This window comes from Neolamprologus multifasciatus, chromosome 14 (genome assembly GCF_963576455.1).
Source record: "Neolamprologus multifasciatus chromosome 14, fNeoMul1.2, whole genome shotgun sequence".
NCBI classification, from domain to species: domain Eukaryota; kingdom Metazoa; phylum Chordata; class Actinopteri; order Cichliformes; family Cichlidae; genus Neolamprologus; species Neolamprologus multifasciatus.
This window is the reverse complement of record NC_140452.1, coordinates 23,682,749-23,704,529: the sequence shown is the minus strand read 5'-3', so window position 1 is coordinate 23,704,529 and position 21,781 is coordinate 23,682,749. Positions and strand designations below refer to the sequence as shown.

Genomic DNA, 21,781 nt, shown 5'->3' with positions numbered 1-21,781 from the left:
TGACTAACAAAAACTGGACAGTCTAGAGAATGAGCTACAATTTTACACATTTATTTGCTATAATTTAAGTTCAAAGAGTCATACTGACAGGTTTCCTTCTATGTTACAGCAGGTTTTTCTTCATTATGTAGAAAAACGGTTAAATATGTAACAACTTTAGTTTCACTGGTCCGACCCACTTAAGATCAAAGTGGGCTGAATGTGGCCTACGATGTAAAATTAGACACATCTGGTCTAAAGAGAGTATCGCAGGAGATGATGCTCTATCAAATACCCTCGGAAATACCCCAGGATAACAGCAATAACACTGCAGGAGAGAGAAACCTCTGGCAAAACACACAAAATAAGTGTGCATGGCTTGTTTATTGTACTGAATAAAGTCAGTTGCTCTCAGGCTCGGTGTGTGTGTGTGTGTGCTCCCTGTTTTATTTGTCTTTTATTGGGGAATTAGGGCAACAATGAAGTGTGGGCCACCGTTCTGGCTCTGATCTGGCTTCATGCTTTCAAGATGGATGCAAAGGACGAGTGGGAGCTTCTGGCTATGAAGGCTGCCTCATGGCTCCGTGCTCAGAATGGTAGTAACACGATAATAACAGAAAATGCTGCATATCCATGACACAAAGGTAAAGTGAGCTATTCTTGCAAATTCATTCTTTTAATCCTTGTGTTTTGTGTTCTTAGCACCATGTGTCAGAGTGTGTGGATGCTGGAAATGTCCTGTTGGGTTCCAGCGTGAAGAAAGAAGCTCTGGGACTCTGAGAGTTTTCTCAAAGAGCTAGTTATGCCAAATGCCTTTTGATTCAGTGTTGTGTCTTCTTCATTCACGTTTTTCACTGACTGTGTGTTTATACATCATTCTGCATTTAATCATCAGTTATTATTATTAATCTCTGGCTCTCTTCCATAGCGTGTCTTTTGTCCTGCTCCCTCCCCTCAGAAATAAGAGAGAAAGCACGCTCATGTACACGCTTAATGTGCCCTACACGCTTGTGCCTTGGGAAACGTTTGTCTTTGTGATTAAGATGTGTATATTAGCAAGCAATTTATGTTTAATTTTCTGTACATTTCAGTTAGAAAAACAAGGAGAAGCCTTAAGAAAGGAAAGGGTTTTAAAAGGTCTTCAAAGTCAAGAAAAGTAAGCCTTGTGGAGATCTCTTCTATTTTGTTTGCTGGCTGTCTAGCTTCACATTGTTACGTGGTGTGAGGGCAGCACGAGGCAACTGTTGTTGTGATTTGTAGCTATATAAACAAAACTGAATTAAATTGTACTGAATGATGTCTCCGCTGTTATATTTATTGTTCATGTTTCATTTTTATTTTGTTGCAATTGTTCTAAATGCTTTTTGAACTTAATCAAACTATTTTATTTGTATTTTCATTTGTGCCTTGAACTGAAAATTAAAAATTTAACTTGGTGCTTGGAAGATTAAGAATTTGTTCTTTGGTTTAACTCAGTCCTTCTGAGTAAAGATCTATAGCTTCAGTTCAAGAAAATGAATAATGGTATACAGGAGTACAATATCAAATTACACTGATAACTGAAGAACTACCATGCGGCTTATTCTTTCATTCTTTATTAACAGGACAAGTCACATTAAAGCTTTACAATAAAAAAGACACGTAACAAACACAAAACATCAGAGGAAAAATAAGTTTATCAAAACATAAGTTCTGATAAGTAAACGTGAGCAAAGGCTGTAAATGTAAAAGCTACACTTTAGCATAAAATATAATGCCTAAACATACCATTACAGACATATCTGAAACCGAACTGGAACTCTTAAACGCACTACTATCGTTAAAGCTTTTAATGTGTAAAGATAAAGTTGATAAGTTTATTTCCTGTTAGTGCATCTGTGAAGCCTCGCTCACTAAATGATCTCGTTGGAGGGATGCAGCCGAAAGCCTCTGTCGTCACCGGAGTAGAACTGCGTGCGCGTATTGTAGACACATAAGCTTGAACTTCACACACATACTACAGATCGGTGCTTATCGGACACACAAATCCCTCTTTTCAAAGGTATGCTTTTCTCCAATTCATTGTAACTTTTCTTTAGACGTTTTAACCTGACGCACTTCATAAAAAACGCCGTAAGAAGTGTACTGACAGGAGCTGTATACAGATGCAGTCTGTATTTTCCTTTTTATTTACTGCCAGAATAATATCAAAACTTGTTCTGAGTCTAAAAGAAATCTCACCCAGGGCTGCTGCAGTTGGCGGTGAAACGTAACGAGTTTGTGTACCTCATATTTCAGTGGCGAGAAACACAACTTGTCTTTTCAAGCTAAACCACGATGCTGTGGCCCAGTTAAACACGTTAATGCATCAGTACATATCACTTAGTTGGGTAAAACTAAGGTGTTTCTTTCTATCCGCAACACAGGTAGCCTTGTGTTTAAAAAAAAAAAAGCACGGTGTGCATACACATTCCTGTTCATAGCAAGCAAAGTGAAGCGTTCACCGAGCAGTTTCTTGAGCGTTTCTGTAAAAATAACAATCAATAAATTTGCATAATTTGCAAAAATCTCACCTGTACTTAACCTTTTGGGGTTTTTTTCTCCTCAGCCTGTCAATTAGACATCATCCCTGCTATATTTGTTGTTGTTGTCCCTGACAAAAACTCTTTGTTACCACTGTTATTCATTGTGCACTGCTTCTGTTAGGGTTAGGGTCTGTGGTTTTACAAATGCAATAGTTTGACAGCTAATAAAGAAACCACCCCCGTTACATCAATTCCAGACTCATCTTTTTTAAAAATATAAAATTCAGCTTATTGCAAATGGGGGAAAAGTCAGAGATGATATAAATAGTTAAGTAAAAAAAATAAGCTAGATTAGACATCTACATTATTGTAAATTATCCATCTTGATATTTAGCACTTCTGATGATAAGCAGTAACGAAAGGAAATCCTCTCTGATGTCCCAAAACTTCCATTTGTCCATATAAAATGCCACAAAGCTGCTGCCATAAACACAATATTTTATTACCGGGAATATAGTTACTCAAAGATGACAAACGGGAAAAAGAGACTAAAACAAACAAAGAGGAAGAAGACCATGAATCAACCACACATTGGATCCAGGCTTCTGTTCTGTAAAACTAGACTAACAGAAACCAAATCCAGGAGTACCGGTAACTCTCAACTCAACATATACTTGATAAACAAAACTATTAAAGGAACAGAAAGATGAAACCGATGCTGATGGAGTTTAGGTAGATGGAGAGGACCGAAACACCAGTTGGCGACCCCCATGTTGTGCTGTCTTCAGGTTTATATTTGTGCAGCAAGCCATGAGCGCCCACATTCAGCTCTAAGAATAAATCAGAGATGTGAGAGAGCAGGTTAATGAAGGTGACAATATAAACACAACAAGACGATGACCGGACCGATGCTCTCACGCCCCAAACTTAATGCATGACCTGATGTGTATGATCGTGAAACATTAGGTCTGCTCCTAAACAGGGTGTCATTTCTAGCTTTGGACTTTATTTGGATTTAAGCTACAAATTAAGGTCATACAGTCATCCTTATTTTTAATAAAAATGTGGGAAAAGTAAAACAAGTGAAAGACATGAAATACGTGCCTTCATTTAATCGACTCTAATTTTGTCTGCTAAAGTTACAACCAAAAGGCTCTTGGATGCTTAATTGTTTTCTTTAAAACTTTGCAAAGCTTTTAAATCCTTATATTACGTAACTATTCCCTAGTTCTAGATTTAGATCTTAACTGTTCCTCAGTCAGATCCTCCTAACTATCATTGTTAGTTATTTGGCTTCTGGTGCCAAAATGAAAGCAACACTAAATTCTTTTCTTTGGAGTAAATCTTTGTGGTGGTTGTCTCTTGCATAGGAACAATGGTGAGAGCCTGTGGTCTGCTAACTGCCCAAAAGGAACCAGGTAAAAAGTTGATGAACATCCAAATGCTCAGGAGACTAAACTAATTTTGAATTTAATCAAAAACAATTGTGTTTGGATGTTTATGTTTTTCTTTTAGTTCCTCTGAAGAGCATTGAGGTGGAGCTGGAGGTGAGGGACCATGTGGCTACAGTGGTCTCCACCCTGAACTATGAGAATAAGGAGGACAAACCATTAGAGGCTGTTTTTGTCTTCCCTCTGCCTGGAGATGCTGCTGTCTGTCATTTCAGTGCTAAGATTGGACAGACACAGATTGTAGCTGAGGTGAAGGAGAAACAGAAGGTGAGCTGGACAGTAAATATAACCTGATTATAAGTGAGATTCAAAATAACAATAAACACAGTGAATGTCACTGACATGTGTCACCTGTCCTTCAGGCTCGTGAGGAGTATGATGATGCCCTGAGCTCCGGTCAACAGGCCTTCCTATTGGAGGAGAGTGATCAGAGTCCAGATATATTCTCTCTGAGTGTGGGCAGTCTGCCTTCAAGAGAGAGCGCCTCCATCAGGTTGGAGTACGTGACTGAGCTGTCTGTGCAGGCTGATGATGGTCTGAGGTTCTGTCTGCCTGCTGTGCTCAACCCTCGATACCAGCCTCAGGGTAGGAACACTTCAAAATACTTGGACCAGAAATGGTTAAACCATATTAGGTCTTGAACCAACCTCCCAATACAGACAGAACACAATATATGTGAGAAAAAGAATCAAAGTTCAACTTTTTTTCTCGAAAAAAAAAGATAAGACATAACACTGTGACTGTCAAATATATTTATCAGATTGGAAAAAATGTAAAAGACTTGTGCCAGCCTTGTACCTAATTTCCCTGAAACCTTTAATTGGACCAGATGTTTTTAGAAGCTTTAATATTTAATGCCTTATTGTTTACAGCATTTCTAACCTGATGTTGTGTACAGGTAGTGAAGGTGCAGGAGTCCAGGTGACTTCTGTTCCAGCCTCTCTGGTGTCCTACAGTCTGTCTTTCTCTGCCCGAGTGTCCTCTCCTCGTCCAATCTCTAAAGTAGAGTCCAACTGTTCCCTGGACCCTCTCCAGTACCTCAACACTGATCAAACCCAGGCCACGGTAGGTAGAGTGCTGATATTTCTGCTGTGTGTGGTTGTTACTTATTACTGAGAATTAAATATGAATGTGTTTGTGGTGTGCAGGTCAAGCTGGCTGCAGGACACAAGTTTGACAGAGATGTTGAACTGCTGATTTATTACAAAGATGCTAACCAGCCCACTGCTGTGGTGGAGGCAGGACAGGCCTCTGCTGAGCCGGGTGAGTGGAAATGAGTGAAGTAGTTGGTCTGCAAATACAGATTTTTAATATCCCCATTCTTTCACTCAAAAGTTTGAATGTGTATGAAAAAAACTCTGAAAAGCAAATTTATATAAACTTTTTTCTGTCTGTTATTTTTCAGGCTCTCTGATGGGTGATCCAGTGGTGATGGTGAGTCTGTACCCTGAGTTTCCCCAGACTGTGATGTCTTCAGTAGCTTCATGTGGAGAGTTTGTGTTTCTAATGGATCGATCTGGAAGTATGAGTAATACGCGCATCAGCAGTGCCAGGGTATCCATAATATACTTACTCATAAACTCTTTAGTTTTATAATGTTCCTCTCACACAGTGGACTCATAATTTCTTCTTTCTTTCCTGAAGGATACTCTGCTGCTCCTGTTGAAGAGCTTACCAATGGGCTGCTATTTCAATATTTACAGTTTTGGGTCCAGATATGAACACATCTTCCCGTGAGTCTCTCCCAGCCCAACAAAGCTTCCTTTGTCCTTGCCATGAAATACGTGCATGTTTGTATTGGTATTTGTGTGATGGCAGTAAGAGTGTGGAGTACAGCCAGCAGACCATGGAGGAGGCTCTAAAGACAGTTGAGCAGATGGAGGCTAATCTTGGAGGAACAGAGATGCTGGAGCCCCTCAAACATATTTACAGCCAGCCCTGCATTCCCAATCAGCCTCGACAGGTAACACACCAGGTTAGGTTCAAACTTTCAGAGGGAGCTCAGCTCCCAAACATAATTTCATCCATACAGTTTCTTGTGATTAATATTAATGAAATATGCTTTTGCAGATGTCATCAACTGTTTTCAGATTTGCAAACCTCAATTCAGTTTGATAACATTACAATGTTACCTTCTAAAGCAGCCTAACTGGTACGATGATCTATTCAGAGTGAATAATCAGAGATTTCTATCTAATCCACCCATTGAAGCAAACTGGTAATAGAGTTGTTTTATATTAATTCATACAAACCCTCCCTTTATGATGCAGACTCAGCATTATATACCCCAATTTCACGAGTGGAGAATAGATTTGTATTCCCTCACATGAATGTAATGACAGCCATCCTGTTCACCATGTTTAGATTGGTATGAATCCTGTAAAATGGACCCTTGTGCACCTCTTCCACCTCCGGCTGGAGCAGCTTCCCCACGTGGCTCCTCCACTGCTCTCGGCTGAGCAGTTTGCGGACACAGTAGTTGCTCTGTGGCACTCCTCCGCGGGGCCGATATGAGCGCAGACACCGCACCGGGTACTACCGCTCCCGCTCGAGGAGTGGGGATGGGTGCGACAGCAGGCCGCATCTTGCCTGTTCGCACCCTGCTGCTTGCCTGCCACTGGGGAACCTGGTGGGGGTGTCGGTGGTGTCGGTCAGAACTGGATTAGAGCTGCCAGATTCGCAATCCTTTGTGTGCTGCAGTCAATCCAGTACCGGAGTTCTTTCTGCTTAGACTTTTTGGTTTCTGCACCACTGTGGCAAGAATGAGGCATGACGCGACCACGATTCTGCATTCTGAAACATCTTACTTTATTAAACGGTTGCTGTTCGTACAACTCGGCTCCGCTTCCCAGCTGCCAGCCACACATACACAACAACAATACAACAGGACTTCACACCGCTCTTAAGCTGGGCAGGCGTGATTGCGATGCCACGCAGATGTGTCCACCTTCGCTGTTGTGGCACCGCCAGCCACGTCCTGCCACAGTGCTCTGATGGAAATTTCCTTGAGCACCCCCCAAAAGAGTCCAAACTCAACTATGTAACACACACACACAGTATGTTTGACTTAAGAAGACATTTCACTGACTTGAAAAAACTGAATAATAGCTGAATAATATAAACATGTTGTACATATGTCTCTTAGCTCTGTGACATTATCATACTACCCTTCTTCCATCTTCTTAAGTACCATGTTTTGAGTTCATATTAACCGTACATTGTTCTTTGCACATTACCATTAAAACAATTTGTGTTTCTGAACCTAACTCAGCTCTCAGAACAAGCTGTGTGTTTGTGGGTCTGATGTTCTGTCCTTATGTGCCAACTCTCCTCTCTAGCTGTTTGTCTTTACTGATGGAGAGGTGAGGGACACCAAAGAAGTGATAGATCTGGTGAAGAAGAATTCAGGTTCTCACAGGTGAAACCACAAAAACACAAGTATGTCTACACAATTACAGAATGTCCAACATGTCCTCTGTGTACTTAAAGAAAACTGTTGTATTGCAGGTGTTTCTCTTTTGGGATTGGGGAAGGGGCCAGCTCTGCTCTCATCAATGGGATGGCAAAAGAAGGAGGAGGTCATGCTCAGTTCATCACAGGGACTGACAAGATGCAAGCAAAAGTAAGACATTAAACACAAAAAGAAAACAAGTTAAGCAGCAGCAGCAGCAGCAGATACATATTTGAGATCAGACCTGCAGTGAGTAAAATGTCTGTTCCAACTGTTTGTGTATATTTGGAGAGGTTTTCATTATTTTTCAGGCGATGCAGTTGCTGCGATTTGCTCTGCAGCCAGTTGTGGTCAACATCTCAGTCATATGGGATTTACCAAAGGAAGTGTCTGTCACTGTCCTCTCTCCACCAATCACAGCACTTTTTCCAGGTCAAAGGTCACTGATTTATGCCCAGCTCACTGGACAGGTAGGAGCAGCAGCCTCTCATGTTGTTGTTTAGATATTTGATGACAGTAATTAACGTGACTTCTGACCCTGTGGTTTTGTGTCAGAGTTCAGAGGCAGCAGAGGGCTGTGTGACGGTGAAGTACAGCCTGGCAGGTCATCCCTCTGAGAACCAGCTGCACTTCAGTCTCAGACCTGCAGAGGACACTGGGTAAAACAGAGTTTTGATATAAACAGCACTGTTCTGTGGATCATGACTTTAGACTTAAAGTTGCTAAGTGTGAAGCATATGACACTATCCAGTTAATCCCTCCCATGTTCTATTTCTAACCTCTTTTACTTGACCTTGATGATCACGTCAATGAGGTCATAAATAACTTATAAATTCAAATTTTAGGTCTTCTACGTCTGCCGGGGATGGAGCGGCAGACGTAGCCGCTCCATCCCCGGGCTTTGTTTTAACATGGGGGTCTAGCCAGGACCCTTACTGGATACTGGATACTGGAGTCTATTTTCAGGAGGGAAGATGTTATCAGAACTACTGTGTAATCGGGACTTTGCATAGATGCTTAAAGCTCTTATTGCAGTGCCAAAACTTTGTCTCTGTCCTAAAACTCCTCCCTCTGTCCTCACGCTGACTGTTTAGAGGTGAACCCCACTTATTGTTCCACTTATTGCTGTGCCATTAGCAAATGTCGTTGCGCAGCTGTGTTTATTATGTTTATTTTCGTGAATGGTCGGATGGTCCTCACAGTGAATTATGGGAGAGTATTTTCTCCTCCCTTTCAGTAAAGGATGGTCCAGTGTATCCTCTGCTCAAGGAAGCAATAAAAGAAGCATTGAAGCGCTATTCCTTAGTACTTACAGAATTGAGCAGCTCTTATTATGGTCGCTTTGCCGATATTTCAGTCATGTCTCTCAGTTAAGAACCCTCCAAAGCAAAATTAACTTTTGGAACGTACCTATTGCCTCAGTCTCTTTTTGTCCTTTGTCAGAACATCAGCTCACTTTCCCTTCCTGTCTCCCAGCTCCAGTGCTTCTTACTGTAAGTATTAGTTCCCAGTTTAGGTTTCGGTAGTTTATAGCTTTCCGTTTCCTTTTGTACTTTATGTTCCACATTTCATCAGTTTCACCTTCAGTTTAATAAAAGGCTCGCATGTTGAATGTAGGTCCTAATAGAGGCCTCCTGTCCATATACTGCACAGTGCAACTAGTGGAAAATAATTATATCGCTTTATCTGTTTTCACTTGAAATGCCACCATGAGCTTCTGTTCTGTGGACTGAGATTTCCACTAGGAGATTTTCTCTTGGTGTGAGCATTTGTCACCATTCATGTTATCACTGTGATTATATAAAGTAGTGGGTTTATCTCCATCTATGTTTGACCTTAGAGAGCATACAATATAATAAAAACAGAGAAGTCACTGGTAAACAGCTGTAGTAAAAATATGTCCATACTTCTTTACAGATTAACAGTCCACAAGTTGGGTGCTCGGACTCTGATTCTTTCCCTGGAGGAGGGAGAAGACAGAGGATGGCAAGACACAAAAGTGAAGGAGAAGGTGGTGCAGCTCAGTGTCCAATCGGGAATAAGCAGTTCACTGACTGCCTTCATTGCTGTCTTCAATAACAATGGCGAGGTGATTCAAGGACCTCTTCTGCACAAAAATATTTCGAAACACGGTGAGTTTTTAAAAGCAAGAACTAAAACTTTCACAGCTGCACTCTTTTTGACTGTCTTTGTACTTTATTGACCAATGCTTGAGTTTTGTTTTTTTCTTTAAATGGTGATAGCGGCTTGTCTGTCTCTTTTAGTTGAGCTACTTTAGTAAAACTCTTTAATTTAACCCTTTGCCTCCTTGACTCCTTTTTCTGACCGGACACTTTTTGTTACTTCCCCCTCACCGCCTAGACCCCTCAGGGGAGCATAACATGCCATCAGTAAAAAGAACTCTTTACTGACTTTAAGAAGAGGTGGAAGTCATGATATCCAAACATCCATCTAACCATTAAAAAAGATTCAATGGACCTGATCTATGAAAACATTAACCATTAACTAGCCTGTAAACACTGAATAAACCAATAATTCTGTTGCAAAGTTAACATGATTGGAACTGAAATATGAAACATGTTTTTATACAGTGTTTCTATAAATTTCTGTAATATTTTAAATATTGTTAAATGGCACTTATTAAATCACAGTTTGCAAAAAGCCCTACTTTGTTGACATTTTAACCAGCTTCATATTATTAGTACATTTTGGCAACCGACTGTTATGATTTATGGTATGATGTTTAACTTAATGTGTTTACCGTCCATCTTTAGGATCTAAAAATGCCATCTTTTCTTGCTACAGATTACGTTGATTGCACTCTGAGTCCTTACCAGGATTATGAAGGTAAGCAAGTAGCTAAATACAACAGATATTGTTTCTCTAAAGTTTTGATATTTTAAATATTACTGAAAAACTTGTACCTTTGGTTATGAATCATTGTGCATAAAAAAAAACAGTGATTTATAACACTTTGAACATTTTTATGAATACATTTGAAACTGTTGTCATGATTAAATTTTAGATTTCTTTATAATTTCTTTACCACCCCTCTGTTTTAGATCTCCAAGAGCCTTCCCTTCTTACTATGGGTTACATGTATGCTGATCAGGAATCTTATGGCAAGCTAAGTTTTTGTTTGTTTTTTATTTCTCTAAATGCTGGTAAACACTGAATAAACCAACATTTCTGTGGCACAGTTACTGCTGAACTCATTTGCAACATTAATGAAAAGAATTGTTCCTATACATTTTTGTGATACTTTAAATCTTACTGAAAGTTGCACTGTTGTAATGAGTTATAAATCACAGTGTGTGAAAAAAAAGTTTTTGACATTTTGAACATTTTAACAAGATTATTATTGTAAATACATTTTAAACTGATTGCTGCGATTCATAGTATGAGGCTTAGCGTAATGTCTTTACCTTCTCGCTTTTGGATCTGAAAATGCCTTTCTTAATTGCAACAGATTACGTTGGTTGCACCTTGAATCCTTATCAGAATTGTGAAGGTAAGTAAATGGCTAATTATAGCAACATTCATAAATAGATTTCTATTAATGGAATAACTGCCTGTAAACACTGACCGAACCAATATTCCTGTGGGACAGTCGGTATTTAACTTGTTTGCAGCTTTATTGTGAAAAGTTGTTCCTCTAAATCACAGTAATATTACTGAAGAACCTGCAGTCTTGTAATGGCATATGAATCACTGTATAAAAAATAATAAAAATAATCACACTGTTTTGATATTTTAATAACCTTTTTATTATAAGAACATGCTAAACTGATCATTGCCATTGGTGGTACAAAAGTTAGTTGTAATGTCGTCACTTCTCCCTTCGTTTTGTGTCTGGAAAAACCTTATTTAGTTACCGCAGATTACAGTTGTTTCATGCTAAAGTGTTCTTGGACTATTTCTACAAGGGAGTCATAGATAGATTGATAACTCAACATTATTACTACCTGCCTAATATTGTGTTGGTCCCCCATTTCCTTTAAAACAGTCCTGACAGTCCAGTTCCCGGATGGTATACTGGGGTATCTGGTCTTACATCCCAGTCTCGGGAACAGAATCACAACATAAGGGTTAACCCCCCAAGGTGGAGTTTTATTGCTACCAAAACTAACAGTGCTAACTCTGGGGTGAACAAAGGCTAAAATAATAAACAAAACAAGCTATTCCAAAAGAAGCTGCTACCTAAACCCTGCATGAAACAAAAGCCAAATAAAAGACAACCACTACCCTAACTCCCTAATTTAATGAACAAGAGAAAAGGTAAGGAAACAATAGGCAGTTCATCCCTTCTGCTTTAGTGCTTATTTAGTGGAAAAGAGTATTTACAACACTGTATACAAAACTTAACGGTTCTCTGAAGACACGCACAAAAATTTGTCACAGAGGGTTTGGAGGCCAAGGACAGGTCTATGGCGTTATTTTTGTGCCACAATTCTGAGCACACGTTAAAAAACATTTGCAAGTACAAGCGTTGCATTTTGAGGAGAAATTATTTTCTAAATAAATTTGAGCGAACAAAATTCTTCTTCTTTGCTATTATCCATATACACACACAATAAGAGCCCCTCTCGCTCGATTGATAATGACACCACATATTTGCAAGAGTGTTCTAACGTTTTTGGAGATGCCCGTTACCCACCAGCTGACTGCACAGCTGGACTGGCCATTGGCCGATAGTGATTTTTTGTTTTTATGTTTGTTTGTTTTTGTAACAGTATAAACTATGAAGGTTGGTGGATTTGCAAAGGGTCAGATGGACTCTGGACTCAGGCTCCATATCCTGCTGAATGAGGCTGTAGTTCATTGGAGTTTCTTTTTTTTTTCTTACCTTGATTGACCTGATCTATTATTTAAAAATAAAAAAACAAAAAGCTGAATGAGAAAGAACAACACATCGATTTTCTATAAAAGAACAAATAACTGCCTTGAAACACATGAACAAATAAATGCTATTTAACTTGTCTGAGACTTTATTGTTAAAATCAAACAAGACGCTGTTTCCTCTACATTTTTGTGATATTTTAAATATTACTGAAGAACATACACATTTGGAATGAGTTATGAATCACTGTGTGTAAAAGCCCCACATTTAAAATTTTTATTATTACTACATTTTAAACTGATTTTTATGATTTATTATGAGATTTTTAGTTATGTCTTCCCCTACCCTCTTTTATATATCTCAAAGAACCTTCCTTTCTTGCCATAGGGAATCTGGTGGTAGGCAAAAAGCTAACCTTTTTGTTGTTGTTTTTTTTTGGTTTGTTTTTCTTCTCTAACTGCTGGCAAACACTGAACAACCAACATTTTTTGTGATACAAATACTGTTTAATTCATTTGCAATTTACACATAAAATGTCTGCCCCTATAAATCTTTGTGACACATTAAATCCTGTGAAAAAGTTGCACTGTTGTGTTGAAAAATGTTCACTTTGTTTTTTCTTACAATTTTGAACATTAACAAGCTTATTTATTTAAGTATAAGTTTTAAATGGATTGTTGTGATACATGGCATGAAGCTTAGCTTAATCTCTTTACCTTCTTTGTTTTCCACAGATTACATGGATTGCGCACTGCCTCTTGATCAGGATTATGAAGGTGAGCAAAAATTCTAAATAAAACAGAAACACAGATGTGTGTTTATGTTCTATAATTAAAGTGACTGCCTGTAAACACTGAACAAAACATTTCTGTAGCACAGTTACTGTTTTAACTTTTTTGCAACTTTAACGTGAAAAGTTAATTCTTTTTTGTGATATTTTAAATCCTGCTAAAGAACTTTTAGCAGGATTTTAATGACTGTCTAATGACTAAAGAAATTAGTCATTAAACAGTGTAAAAAGTAGAGATGGACCGATCCAATATTACGTATATGTATCGGTCCGATACTGATCTAAATTACTGGATCGGATATCGGAGAGAAATAAAAAAATGTAATCCGATCCATTAAATATCAAAAAAGCACCTCACAAAACTTGCGACACGGCGTAACTCGGCTTATAACCGTAGCACGTCGGAGCAGTGTGGTCACGTGATAGAGCGGCTGTGCGTATTTGTAGCCTGCTAGCAAACATTTCATCTCCGAGGAAGTTTTCCCAGAGAGAAGTAAAGCAAGTGTGTAAGTTCATCTCTGAATGTTTGTAAAGCATTCCCGCGTTAAGCTTAACAACCGATATATAGAGCAACTGCCTCTTCTCTCTCTCTCTCCTGCTGCTACTTCAATCGTGAAACTGCTTAATGATCAGCTGATCGGCTTTTCTGTCGCGAGTCCGTCTCTCTTCTTTGTTTTTGGCCCACTTTGCACCAGAAAGAGGAAACCAGCGGCTGAACAACAGCAGCACGTTTAAGCTTGATAAGCTGTTGTTAGAATTTATTTAATATTACTTTCTACACCAGGATCTTTTTCTATGTAGCTGACGGCTGGTAACTGTGCAGGGGCGGATCTAGCAAAGTTTAGCCAGGGGGGCCGATAGGGCATGAACAGGGAAAAGGGGGCACAAAGACATACTTTTCTTTCTTATTCTCATTTAAAATATCTAGCTTTTAATTATTTAATAATTATCTGAATCTTACACCCAAAGTTTTAGTCTGATGTAAAATGTATAGAAGTCCATTACTGTATATAGTAACTGTTAAGTCTAATATACCCTAGTAAGCTAGTACTTTTTCCTTTGGGAAAGTACCATCTGTGAATTCTGCAATTCTGTTGAAGAAAGATGTTGAATCTATTTAATTATTCTTGAAAAATAATTTATTTCTGTGAATTTTTTTCACCCTGCATCAAATTAAAGTTGATTACATTGATTAAGCATCATGAGGAAGAGGGTGGTTTCCTATTTTTTTTTTTTTTTTGCTGGGAGTTTGCAACCCTATTAGTTAGGTTGCTTAATATTTCTGCTAAGTACTCTGTTGTTGTTGTTTTTTAACTTGAGTATGAACTTATACAAAAAGCAGCAAGATATTAAAAAAACAGTTTTATTGATAAAAAAACAGTTTTATTGATTAAAAAACACACTATATCGGATTCATATCGGTGTCGGCAGATATCCAAATTTATGATATCGGTATCGGACACAAAAAAGTGGTATCGTGCCATCTCTAGTAAAAAGCCACACATTTAAATATTTTCAGACATTTCAACAATCTTATATTATTATAGTATAGTATTATAGTTATTACGTTGAAGTCTCGAAGACACAAAGGTTTCAGTTATTCTAAAATGATGTTTACCTTACTTATCTCAATCAGAAGACATGCCTTGTGCTAAAGTTAAATTTAAAAGCTAAATGCTATAGAAACAGTGTTTTTTTTTTATGAATACATGGCTGTAAACACTGAAATAACTATCGCATTTTTGTGGAACAGTTGACATTTACCTTTTCCTTTGTAGTCATTAACAATTTGCCCATGTTAAGTAGTACTTAAGGTGAATCATTTTATTACCATACAAATCCAGTTTTTAGTAGTTTCATTTCTTAATTCTCATGTCAGAAACATTTACTATTTATTTTAAAACCTTGAAGTGAAAAAGTGTTTTTAGTGTTGTGACAAATCTTTTAAAAAAAGAAAAGAAAAACGGAACAAAGAAGAAAAAAAACCTTTCCAAAGGAATTGTCCTACATTACAAGTTACAAACCATTGCACTGGGTGACAGTTTACTTAGTTAAGACCCCCACATTAAGTGGAATTGGAGGGCTTTTATTTGCCTTGTTTTAGACAGGCATTGTTGCTCATGGTCATGGATGTGGATTTCTGTTTATTGTAGAGGAATGAACTTAATCAAATGTTCATCATATTAAAGGAAGCTCGTATCAAAACACCAAAATTCGATGTAGTATGCATTTAATAACAGTAAATTGATCTATATCAGGGTTTTGTTTATCTGCTCTCTCACCAGCTTGTAGCTACAAACCTAGAAATAAGGCTGACAGCAAGACAGGGGTATTTACTCAGATGAAGAAGATACTAAGTGACTTTTGGAAATCTTGTAAGACGGTGGCTGATGGTGCTCTAAAATCTGTGTCCGAAGGTAATGCTAGATGTAAGTAGATAAATCCAATAAACTATCAGCTTCCATCATTTACAGAATGTCAGACATTTGTAGTTGGCTCATCACATGCATGTGTAGTGTGTGCTAGTGGATTAGGAAAAAGAAAATAATAATGTGAAAATATAGTCAACAAAAACTTGAATGAGGCATTTAAATATATTACAAATGTTTCAAAGTTTATGGTGGTTTATAGATTGCTTTATATTGTAGACTTTATGTCTTCACATGTAGAATAATTATAATTAGGTCCAGCTTTTGTTTCATCTTTGGTTTTTCAGCTTCTGTGTCTGAGCAGCAAACCAGAGATCCTTTGCTGCAGTTAGTCTTCCTCCAGGAGGCAACTGGCAAGTGGTTGCTTGATCCAGCTCTGCCTACTGCACTGGGAAAGACGAACGAGGAGGTGGAGAAGTCAAAGCCAGTATTGGTGGGTTGCTGTAAATTTAAATCATTACATAAAGTGATAATATAAGATTTCATAGTATGAAACCTAATTAAAAATGTTCATATATAACACAAAGTTTTTGGGTGCCGTCATGGAAGGGACTGTACCTGGAGACATTGTGAAAGGAGTGATTGGGGGGAATGGCCTGTTTGCTCTAAATGAGAATGATGTTTTGTTATTGGACTTCTGTACTAGGTACAGGTTGGCCAACCAAACAATATGTTTAAGTGTAAGGTTGATTGTAAGTGTACTTTGTGCCAGAGCAAAAGGTCAGTGGTTGATTTTGTTTTATCTGATCAGAGGCAGTATGTCTTGCACACTTTGGTGGAGAGCAATGCTGTCAACTGACCACCTAATGGTGAGTCAGACTAGTGGGCAGGGAGGACTGCTAGACAGTCCTAGAAAACCTAAATTGGTAAAGAGGGAGGTTTTGGACCTCCCACGGGATGCAAGAGTAATGAGAGAGGCTGTAAAGGTTGAGGAGTAGGCTTTCTAGACTAGGTTGGCCCAGGGATACTCCCGAAGCAGGTATTGTGGGGCCAAATGGGGTTGTGGCTTCAACAGTTGAACAGAACTTCAAGCAAAAACCTGGGTGTGGGATGAGTTCAGAGAAGCTATGGAGGAGGACTTTTGGCAGGCATCAAAGAAGGTCTGTCAAGCTATCTGAGTACTCAGGAGGGAAAAGCTGGGTTTGGCCCAAACCATGTTTAGTTGGGGAGGAGAACTGCTGTCCCGTGGAGGAAAAGGCATGTTGTGGAACTCTAAAACCCAAGCAAAACGTTCCATATGAAGGAGGGAGAGCCTGAACACTTGGGGTAAGTCTCACCGGTTACACTTGCAGACGGTCACCAGGATTGTTGAGAAGCAGGCAGGAAGGGTTACCTATATGTGTTTTTAATGTTTCATCTGGGACAGTGCCTGTGAAGTGGCAGTCCAGGGTGGTGGTTCTCATTTTATTATTATTCTAAGAAATTATTGGGGTATTACGCTGCTTAGCCTCCCAGGGAAAACTTAATTCAGGGTATTTTGAAAAGATGTTCCGTCCAATCATCGAACAGGAGGAGGAGCAGGAAGGTTGCCTGTTGTTTTCGATCCTATTCTAAAATTTCAAGAAGGACATCTGCTTTGGGAATCTCAGAATAACATCTGTTTTTTTGCAAATGAGGTCTGTCTGTCTGTCGCAATTAAGTGATATATGGTTGGTTCTGTATGCTTCATTGGAGCATGACCTTCTGTGTTACATTAGCACACATCTATTCCATTCAACCACTGATACTTTTCACTTCTCGTATCCCATGCTTGTTATTTCCTTTTTTTGAATAAAGTAATGATTAGCAACACAATCTGTCTTGTCTTCCCTCTGTCATTTACCATGGGCCAGCTTGTGACAGTATCCACTGGAGCAATTTGTCACAGTTTGAAATGGTTGGTATGAGAGTCAGCACCTCCAAGTTTGAAGTCATGATTCTTTGTTGGAAAGTGGTGGGATGTTTCCTGGATTCTTGTGGTTAAGAGAAATGCGAGCTAAAACGTGAATCTTTCAATTATCCAGTCCATTTACATCCCAGCCCTCACCTATGATCATGAATATGTGTAATGACCATAGAATATGGTCGTGACTGCAAGCGGCTGAATTAAGTTTGCTCCGTGGGGCTCAGTCTTATAGATAGGGTGAGAAGCTCTGACATGTAGACAAATCTTGAACTAGAACTGCTGCTCCTCCATCTCAGAGCAGGTCGAGGTAATTTAGCCATCTGTAAGGATGCTTCCTGGGTGCCTTCCTTTGTGAATATTTAGAGCATGACCAAAAGGGAAGAGACCCTGGGAATCTGCTGGAGAAATTATATTCCTTGTCTGGTCCTGGAATGCACTTGGATCTCCCAGAAGGAACTGGAAAATATATGGATTAGTTTGCTGCCACTATGACCTACTTCAGATGAGCATAACATAAAGATGGATACAACTATAACATAAACAAATTACATTGAAGTGAGCAAAAATATTTATTATCAGTCAAAAAACTCTTATGAAAGTATTTCAGTGCCTTCTTTCAGATTATTTATGTTTTCAAAGTGGTAGGAAACAAGATCATAATCATTGGGTAGCATTTTCCATGTGAAGGATTGTGTTCTGTCTATATCATTTGATTTTGTTTGATTTGGTGAATTAGGCCAACAAGGAAATTTGGGCTACCATTCTGGCTTTGATCTGGCTTCATGATTTAAAGATGGATTCAAAGAATGAGTGGGATCTTCTGGCTATGAAGGCTGCCTCATGGCTCCGTGCTCAGAATGGTAGTAATCCTTATGAAAGTGCTAAAGTGCTTTTTAACATTGGTTGATGCTACATTCAGCTGTCTTTCTTTGTTTTGTGTTTTCAGCACCATGGGTGACAGAGTGTGTGGAAGCTGCAAATTTACTGTTGGGTTGCAGCGTGACGAAGAAGCTCTGGGACTCTGAGGGATTTCTTATGAACCCTTTTCCAATAGTACCTACTTGATTTGGGTCAGCACGGCTCAACTCTGTTTTTAGCCTTTTCCATTAAGTGATAGTATCTGGTAGTGGATAGTTTTTTAGTACCTCCTCAGCGGGGTTCCAAGCGATCCATGCAAGTAGAAAATGGGACATCAACAGACTGCGTGCCACAAATTGATTGGTCAGTGGTGTCACCGATGACTCATGAGAGCGTCTCACTTAACGACTAACAACTAACTAAACTGTAATTTTTGAAACCTAACAACAAGGGAAACGGCTACACTAAACACAACACTGTGATCACTGACTCTGCCAAAAAGCCACAGACTGAGCAACAGGTTATAACACTACCTTTGTTTTCTGGCGTTCGTGTCACATACAAATGATATTACAGTCATGCCTGCTTACTTGATGAACAGTTGTATGTATGTATGTTTCTTTTTACAGGAGCAGAAAGGTGACAGCAACAGGTTGCATGGGCTTTTGGCCGTGCTGATTTAACCTTTTAATTGCACTTTCTGTGTCTGTGAATTTACCAGCGATGTGTTATTCATGACCTTCACTTATGTATTAATCACATTATTTTGTAATGCCTTGGTGCCACTGGATTTTAACATGTCTGACACTCATACTTAAGACAAATGGTAGGGGGTGTAGTAAGGATGTTGGGGAAACCAGAACTCCACAGGACCAGTCTTTTGTCTCTTTGAGGACTCTGGGAAGTAGCAAGGGAGTGTGAACCTTAAGGTGTGAAACAGCTGTGTACTGCCTTTTGTTCCTGGAGAAGGTATTTAACTGAGAGCCATGCTAGGCTCAGAGAGACTCTGCTGACCCTGCCCCGCGGTCATGTAGGCTCTCCACAAGCTTGGTTATCTGTTCTTTGTGTGTTTTGAATTAAAGAATGTTAGCTACCGCTCACCGCTCGTCTGCAGGCTTATTTAAGTGGAAAACTTCCACAACAATCACAAGGTTTAAAACTACTTATAAACACACACAAATTAACTCCACAGAGTGCCAATCTCGGTCACTTTTGCCAGTCCAGGCCCGGATAAAGGAGCAGGGTTGGAATTGTGACATTAAAAAATAATAATTGCTAAAAGAAATTTAATTTGTAGTTCTAAATAAATTCTAATTCGTTAAAGACGTTTTTTTTTACTCACTCTATGTCTCTTCCACGATGTTATTTCTCTCTCCAACAATGTAGGTTACAATTACATTAGCATGACCAATTACGCAAATTAGGCGATGACGTCATTTAGCAACTTCTAGCGACTTTTAGGACAGCCAATAGCGATTTTCCTTACTGAGGAGTTGGCAACACTGCTGCACACTGACACGAAAACCTTAAAACTAAGGATAGCAATCTGGATGCTGTCACATTGAAGTTCTTTATTACTTTTGTTTATATGTTTTTATCGTGATAAAAGAAATGTGGTTGGGCTGCAACAGACAACCGCATTTACAGAGAGACATTTGGTGTGTGTGTGTGGTTGGGGGGGGGGGGGGGGGGGGGGGTGTTGCTCTTTATTTTTAATTCGATGATGCAAACAACAGGAAGGAAACCAGAAGGTGCTTCAGGCTAGCTGTTACCTGTCATCAAAACAGTGGTATGCGGTGACGATTCCGCCCACCTCACCCACCACACATACACTAAGAAAAACACATTCCTCCACCATGTAACGATTTCACAACATAAATTGGACCAGTTTAAAGCACTATTTATGCTGCCTGTCTGCTTTCAAACATGGACATCTTAAGCCTAACTAAATATCTACTATAATACCAAGATTATTCACTGTTAGCTGACAATGCTGACAAGTGATTTTATTATTATTATTATTTATTTAGGACAGTGCATGTTAATGAACATAAATGTAAAAAAAAAATTACATGAATGTAAACATGCCAGATTATAGCCAAAGCTAATTTCCACCTGTTGTCCTTAAACATAAAGAAATAGACAATAATTCATAAAAAATCATCATTCATTCATAATAAAAACTCCATCACCAAACTACACATACACACCATTCTGTACCAAATAAAACATTAAAATATACAACTCATACATGATCACACACTTGATTTGTCCATACCAGTTTTTAACCTTTGCTTTAAACAAATTGAATGTCGAGCATTCTCTAATGGGTTGAGGAAGACTGTTCCACAGATGGCCACCCTTAACAGAGAGGACGTTCTGCCCAAATGCTGTCCGTCTGTGGGGTATAAACAAGTCTCCTCGGATTGTAGCTCGAGTGGTCCTGTCTGAGCTTTCTTTATGCCTGAAACTGCTTTAGTGGTGGTGGAGCAAGGGAGTGTAAGACTTTATATATTAAACACACCTTTTAAGTTTCACTAAGTTATTGAAGTTCAGTAATTTATGTTTTTTTAACACATGACATGGTGGTGGGAAGTCGGTTTTTTGTCAAGTAGTTTTAAACTTCTTTTATAAATGTTTTCAATAGTTTTAAGTTGTTGGACAAGCAAGTGACCAGGACGTCAAACAATAGTCCATATGAGAGATGATCATTGAGTAAAAATAAGTTTTTGCAACATTCATATTTAAATTATTACGTATATGATTAAAATTTCGATTATTAAATTTAAGTACCTGGGACACTTTATTTATGTGACTCTTGAAGGATAATGTTGGGTCTAGAATGACCCCAAGATATTTAAATTCTGGAGCTAATTCAAGCTCTACTCCATCCAGGAATATGTTTGACTGCTTCAAGTTTAAGGGGCGTTTTGAAAAATACATACAGACAGTTTTTGAGGTGTTCAACATTAGGCATGAGTCCTCCAGCCAGCTATGCATTAATGCTAAAGCAGCTGTAAGATCTTTTGCCCCCTGCTGGACACTATTTGCTTGCATATATATAACTGCATCATCCTCATACATTTGAGCAAATATATTTGGACAGACTTCAGGTAAGTTATTGATAAAGAGAGAGAACAATAAGGGCCCAAGAACAGATCCTTGAGGAACCCCTGTATCACAGTCTAAATATGGAGATTTAACCCCATCCAACACCACACACTGTTTCCTGTGTGAGAGATATGAGGCAAGCCACTGAAGAGCCTGACTGGAGATATTAAACTGAGTCAATCTGGACAACAATATCTGATGGTTTACAGAGTCGAAAGCCTTCTTCAGATCTAAAAATACAGCTCCAACACAGGGACTCTTGTCCAGCAAGCTCTTCAAGTTCTCCACTAACATACACAGGGCAGTATCTGTGGAGTGATGTGCCCGAAATCCAAACTGCAATGGATGTAATGAGGGTTGGGTGTTTTCTAGGTGAGCAGTGAGGAGTTTAACCACCCACTTCTCAGCTATTTTAGATACGACCGGGAGTATGCTTATGGGGTGATATTAGCAATGTCAGTCTTCACACCTGCTTTGAAAATT

At 38.9% G+C, this 21,781-nt stretch overlaps 2 protein-coding genes across 3 annotated transcripts in view; both read left to right on the top strand.

Moving 5' to 3' along the window:
• LOC146504084 (von Willebrand factor A domain-containing protein 5A-like) overlaps positions 1-10,560 on the top strand; it is a 34,704-nt gene extending 24,144 nt beyond the window's left edge. The window contains exons 2-16 of one of the 2 annotated variants that reach the window (XM_085131178.1): positions 3,854-3,901; positions 3,999-4,201; positions 4,297-4,519; positions 4,833-4,999; positions 5,083-5,197; positions 5,340-5,488; positions 5,579-5,667; positions 5,753-5,897; positions 7,273-7,352; positions 7,442-7,556; positions 7,697-7,855; positions 7,941-8,044; positions 9,303-9,517; positions 10,191-10,232; positions 10,448-10,560. In XM_085131178.1, the coding sequence (XP_084987304.1) occupies positions 3,859-3,901; positions 3,999-4,201; positions 4,297-4,519; positions 4,833-4,999; positions 5,083-5,197; positions 5,340-5,488; positions 5,579-5,667; positions 5,753-5,897; positions 7,273-7,352; positions 7,442-7,556; positions 7,697-7,855; positions 7,941-8,044; positions 9,303-9,517; positions 10,191-10,232; positions 10,448-10,560 (1,962 nt within the window). In that variant the 5' untranslated portion in view covers positions 3,854-3,858. Of the gene's footprint in view, positions 1-1,898; positions 2,021-3,853; positions 3,902-3,998; positions 4,202-4,296; positions 4,520-4,832; positions 5,000-5,082; positions 5,198-5,339; positions 5,489-5,578; positions 5,668-5,752; positions 5,898-7,272; positions 7,353-7,441; positions 7,557-7,696; positions 7,856-7,940; positions 8,049-9,302; positions 9,518-10,190; positions 10,233-10,447 lie in introns of those variants that run through there. The other variant, XM_085131179.1, reaches the window with a different exon arrangement.
• Positions 10,561-10,786: 226 nt separating this feature from the next.
• On the top strand, positions 10,787-19,839 carry LOC146504083 (uncharacterized). Its single transcript, XM_085131192.1, has 6 exons — positions 10,787-10,896; positions 12,960-13,001; positions 15,301-15,444; positions 15,732-15,877; positions 18,066-18,189; positions 18,276-19,839. Exons 1-6 carry the CDS (start codon positions 10,833-10,835, stop codon positions 18,392-18,394), a joined length of 639 nt encoding a protein of 212 aa, XP_084987318.1. The 5' UTR covers positions 10,787-10,832; the 3' UTR covers positions 18,395-19,839.
• The last annotated feature ends 1,942 nt before the right edge of the window (positions 19,840-21,781 follow it).